Genomic DNA, 6,000 nt, shown 5'->3' on the forward strand with positions numbered 1-6,000 from the left:
AAAGATATCTATCCTGATCAACTAAAGCTCCTGTATCTTTTGCAATTCAGAAGTAAACAGGTAAGCTTCAACCTCAGCTTCATCCAGGAAGAGTTTCATCGAGAAAGAAAAAAAAATCTATGCATTTTTAAAAAATAATACAGTTATAAATGAGTAAGTTACATAATATGTGAATATAGATTTATAAATGAAAAATATAACATAAAATAAACGTCACTCCAAAATGCATGGGTCTTTCAGGTAAGTTCATACAGCTTTTCAGATGAGCAATAATTTACTTCGGTAAGCATAAATTGTTTCAGCTATATGCTATACAGACATAATTTACATATAAATATTTCTTCTCTTTCAATGAACAGAGATTGTACTTTAAGAGTGTGTATAAATATATCTACAGACAGACACACTTAGATATGGAACAGCCAATTTCTTCCATGATTTTTAGCATAATATTGCCAAATAGTACATTTGCTATATTGCAATGCACAGAAAGAAGTAGGAAAAATTCAGTAAGATTTATTCAACTCCCATATACATTACCAGTGTATTTCAATTAAAGAATTTTTAGGATTTTCTTTCCTTTTTGTATTTCAAATACCATAGCACCCTCTGGTGCATCTACTAGAAAGAAAAAAACTAAGAATAAACATCAGTCATTGTTATAAAAAAGGTGTTAAAAGAAAAAAGGAATCCTTAGAAACAAAAAATGCCTAAGATTTGTTAAATTTCAATTTCATTTTCTTATTAAAATATTTTGTAACCGAGGAAGTTACAACTACTGAAGAATAAAATTTAAAAAAGAAAAAAAACTGCAGGTGTGCTAACATAGAAGGGTACCAGAAAAAAAGACAGAAGTTTGAAACTAATCCTGTTCTTAATAATGGGTCATTTTCATTAAAAAATATTCTTAAGTGAAATAGTCTTTAACAAAAAAAGTAAAGGTAAGTAATTTAGTGAAACAAAATGTTACAACAAGCAATATGTCTGCTCCTGGTCTTCGAAGAATGAAAATTATTAGGACTACAGCTATCCACACAGTCATAAACCACTAAATTTCACACACAAACTCACACTTGCTTTAAAAGTCCAATGAGAAAAGAATTTTAAAATAACATGATTGTACTATACAGAACACTTCAAACTCTGGTGTGACATGTTAACTATTAAAACACACCTAGTCACTGGGAAAATAATTTCCTACAAAAGTACATTTTGCTAATCACAAAAGCAGAGATCACCACCTGCTTTAGGCAGCTCTTTTGTAAACCTCTGGAAGTCTCAACACAATGCACAAGAAATGAAAGTGACACCTGTTTAAATCAGCCATCTGTCCCTAACAAAAAAGATTTAGTCAAATCAGTATATATACTGCTCCTTAAATTTCAAAAATATGGGTATACATAGCATCTGTGAGAAAAGAGAAGTATTCTTACCACTGACAACCAATTTTACCAGAAATACGTAAATAATAAACTTGTAGCTAACAGCAAAACATCATCTTTAACTTTAGCCTATTAATTTTAAAAGTCTCATTAATTTTTCAGCCCTCATTCTTAGTAAAAAAATAAGTAGTTTCATTCATAATTTAAAAACATACTGCTTTTGGTATTCTAATACATTCATTTGACAAAGAGTTTGATTTTGAAATGGAACTCCAGCTACAAGGACACTACAGTACCACTGAAACCTTAATTTTTATTCTGTCTGTATTTGTGATGCATTCACAACATGTCATTTCAACTGAAAACAATTTTTAAAAAGGATTTTAAAAGTCATGTTTTTAAGAGCCTATTAATTTTTTAAGCATTCCACATGACAGTACCTGAGGCTGGTAAGCTTTTGGAGACTGCAGGTAAAAATACAACTAATATGGAATATTTTAAGAGGAAAGGAAGCCTTTCGTAAGAGGACAAAGTAAAGCATGAAAAACAGAAACACTAGCTAGAACACCAAAAGGAACTGCAATGATAAAAGATTATTGCATTTTAGATACCTGCTTACATTTCAAGTAAGAAGAGAGGAAAATGATAACAGCCTTACTCCTCAATGTAAAGTTTAGTAAATTTAAAGAAACAACAACAAATATTTCTGCAGTTTTGTGATTAACAAACTACCATATCAGGCGGAAACAAGAAATGGAAGAGTGTTAACAAAGCTGAACCTAATTATCAAATAAAGTACCTTGATGTTAAATTCTAACAGCATTGTACTATTGATTCCCATTTCATTCATTTACCAACACCACGTTACTGAAAGGGTTTCTCCAGAGTAGCACAAGGTAGGTTAGCTCACTAAAAACACAACAGAGCGTATGACCCAGTTAGGCTCATTAAGATATGCTGAAACACAGATAGTATCACAGTCTAAGTCATGAAAACAAATTAATAAGAAAAAAAAAAATCACAAGACACTTTATTTTCAAACACTGGTTAACATCACAAACACCAACTATTTTGATAGCTGCGGGCATTAGGGAATCAGAATGCATAACGCAAATCTCATATATGACCATTACAGTATTTCAGAGAGAACAGAGTCAATGCTTTTCTCAGTAAAGTCCATAATATCAAAGAGGTGATTACGGCTGCATTATTATTTTCCAAATTGCAGTCACTGCCTAAAGAAAATGTGGCTAAATAGTACTAAAAAGGTCTTTGTTTTTAGACAAAATAATGTACTTCTAATCTGTTTTTTAATAAACATCTGCATGTCTCCTCACAGAGTTAAAACAGAAAGTTTGTCTCATAGCCTATCCATGCACTTTCCTTTGCTACCAGGAGTCTGGATATATGCTCTGCAAAGCAGATTTCAACACCCCAGAAGGACTCCATCCGAAGTAGCACTCTGTCCCACTGTAGGAGAGCTACTCAAGAAAGGTATTGTACAGAACTGACGTCTCTTTTCAACAATAGCAGGTGTCAGGAATGATTTCACAACCAAAAAATCACATAAACTACCCGATAAAACTAATAACAAATACATTAAGATTTAGATGTGCCACATAACTGATACAGTACTATAACTCGCACTGAAAATTCTTAATGTCTTTAGAACTTATTTGACAGCAGGGCCTAGAAACTTAGCACTGAGTGGTTTAATCTTGTGTAAAATCATAAAAAGATGACAATGTAGAGACCTTTGGTCACTACTCAAAATAGCGTATTTTCCAAGTTCTTGTTGGCCCATGAAATATATCCAATCTGCCTTAGCTCAAGAAATATTAATATGAACAATGCACTAACTACTTAGCACATTTTGTAGTTGATAACCGCTTGGAAAAATTGCCCCTGTCACATTCCTTGGTAGTTCCACTGTGACACAAACAAAAATATTGTTGTTGAAATTGTAATGAGAAACCCCGCATTTTACACAGGATTCTACAGATATAAAAATAGAAAAAGTATATATATACAATTAAAATGTAGGTTTTAGATTAAAAACAAGAGCATCCTTTTTCCTACCTATTTTACTATATAAAGCAATAAGGAAATAAGTCACCACTTCAAAAAGAAAAAAGCTTGTCACAACACCACGACTTGACAAGTCATAGGGCAGAGTGCAACTAGATATGGAGATGTTAAAAGAGAATTTCATTGCCATAAGATGCCAAAAATCGACTGTATCTGAAAGAATTAAAAAAGTACATAAAGTATGACTTGACATCACTGACAACACAAATCTTTAAATTTTAATAAACAATGACAAAAATTATGAAGAAAAAAAAGCAAAACATAGAATCACAGAATGGTTTGGGTTGGAAGGGACCTTAAAGATCATCCAGTTCCAACCCCCCTGCTACGGGCAGGGACACCCTCCACATCCTCATTGGTAACACGGTTTCTACTACAGCTCCTTGGGAGGTAAAAAACTGCCTCTTCACTCTTTCCCAAACTTGCTCTTGAAATATAGTAGCAATTACAAAATCACAAAGACTATTTTTCATATACTATTTCTTCTTTTCTCCTCCTTTGCTGCTCAGCACACAAACTTGCAGTCAATATCCCGAATTTCCTTGATTGTGAAGAGTTTAAGGAAACTGAAATGGATTCTCTCTACATGAACATAACTCACTGTGCATAAACTAGATCTACATACTACTGGCAGTATGAAAGCATCATTTAAAAAATAATCCCCTGCAGAAGGAGTGCAAGAAAGAAAAAAGCCCTGCTACTCTGTGTATGGGTGAGGGTATTAAATAAATAAAAAACCGCTTCACAATACAAAGAAAACACAGCTTGCACTAAGATAAGCAGCAACATTAATTATGAATAAAAGAAAAAATTTCATGGCTACATAAAGCATAGAAAAGTGATTGACATGATCAACAGCACGAGAGTATCATTAAAAAATATAGCAAGTTCACATAAATCTGCCACATTTAGCAGTCGCATCAAATCAAAACAAGGCCCCTATAAGTGAAAAGGAAAAACACCCCCTGCTCTGGGTGTGCTACAGGATCCGTCTCCGGCTGCGTCTTTCCTCCCACCCCTACGGTTTCTTTCGGGTTTAAAGTAAGTAATCTTAGACTGGGGCCAGAGCCTCGTTCCCCGATTTCTGCATTCCCCCATCCGTCCAAAGGGGAGACCAAGTAAGATGCATACCCACCGCATCCAAACAATTGTCCTGCAAGTCCCAGAAGCGTGCCTCCGTCCCCGTCATCGCCAAGCCTCTCTTCCTCCTCACTTCGCAGCGCGGCCAGCTCCCCTCCCCACTCAACAGACACCCTCATCCCAACCGCCCCGCTCAAGAACGCGCTCCGCACCCAACCGCAAAGTGCACCCGAGGCAGCGCGGCCCGGGGGAGGAAGCGGGGGGGGGGGGGGGAAGGACCGGGAAGAGGGTCGGAGAGGGGGAGGCGGCGGGAGAAAGCAGAGGAGCCGGGAGGGTGACCCACGTTCCCCTCGCTGCACCGCAACCAACCGCGCAGCCCAAGGGAGCAGCCCCGGCCCGGATGCTGCGAAGAGGAGGGAGACAGCGGCTGGGGGAGGGAGAGCGGAGGGAGGGCCGGCGTGCGCCCGACAATCATATTCACCTGGGCTGAGGCGGGCTGCGGTGTTGTTCCCGCTGTCGTTGCTGCTGGAGGTGGCTGTTGTTGTTGTTGTTGTTGTGGGTGACGATGAGGAAGGGGGTGAGGAACAGCAGCAGAAGGAGGAGGAGGAGCAGGAGAGGAGCGGTTGTTGTTGATGGGTAACAGTCGCCAGGACTACGGTGACTATGGCGCTTGATTCACAAGGCAACGGTTGCTATAACTCACAAAAGGGAGAGCGAGCGAGGGAGGAGGAGGCGGCGGCCCAGCCGGAGAGGCCCGGAAGAGGCGGGGCCTGCCCTAACGGACAGCGCCGGGGCGGGCGGGGATGACTCCTTCAGCCAGCCTGGGCACCGGCTCGGCTCCTCCGCCGTGCCAGGGCCACCGGCGCGGGCGGGCGCACGCAGGGACGGCGGTGAGACGGCGGGGCTGCCGGCGGCGGAGGCGGGTGGCGGCGCGGGGCCCGCGGCGAGGGGCGTGGCCGCGCGGGTGCTGCCTGGGCCGGGCCCGCGGCCGCCTGACGCCACTTCCGGCGGGTGGGGAGGTGAGGCGGGGGCCTGGCTGCAGCGCGCTGCTTGCCGCGGGGGTCGTACAGCGCCCGCCGGCGGGCGAGGGAGACGCCGCTAGGCGGGACGGGCAGGAAGCTAGGCCCGGCGGCGGCTGTTCTCCCCCTCCCACCGCCGCCTGTCACAGGCGTCCCACGCCTCCTTCCCTCGGAAAATGGCAGCGGGGAGCCGCTGGCGGTGGGGGAGCTGCCCGGCTGCCGCCATTTTAAGGCGGGAGGGACGGTGACGGTCGGGTCCGTAGCCCTGTGGCTCCGCGGTGGTGCTACCCAACATGGCCTTCTCCGGCGGGGAGGCGTAAGGCCACGCTGCGGCCGAACCAAGGCCCTGAGGCGCCAGGTGGCCGCCTGGGTCCACTCGGCCTTGCCGCACCGACCGGCCTCGACCCCTTGTGCGGGCGGTGGGGTGAAGG

At 42.4% G+C, this 6,000-nt stretch overlaps 1 protein-coding gene across 3 annotated transcripts in view; it reads right to left on the minus strand.

Moving 5' to 3' along the window:
* RFX3 (regulatory factor X3) overlaps nt 1-5,279 on the minus strand; it is a 135,935-nt gene extending 130,656 nt beyond the window's left edge. For 2 of the 3 annotated variants that reach the window (XM_054808783.1, XM_054808782.1), the window contains exon 1: nt 4,606-4,756. In XM_054808783.1, the coding sequence (XP_054664758.1) occupies nt 4,606-4,729 (124 nt within the window). In that variant the 5' untranslated portion in view covers nt 4,730-4,756. Of the gene's footprint in view, nt 1-4,605; nt 4,757-5,031 lie in introns of those variants that run through there. The other variant, XM_054808784.1, reaches the window with a different exon arrangement.
* Between the last annotated feature and the right edge of the window lie 721 nt (nt 5,280-6,000).

The sequence above is a fragment of the Grus americana genome, chromosome Z, assembly GCF_028858705.1.
Source record: "Grus americana isolate bGruAme1 chromosome Z, bGruAme1.mat, whole genome shotgun sequence".
Classification (NCBI taxonomy): domain Eukaryota; kingdom Metazoa; phylum Chordata; class Aves; order Gruiformes; family Gruidae; genus Grus; species Grus americana.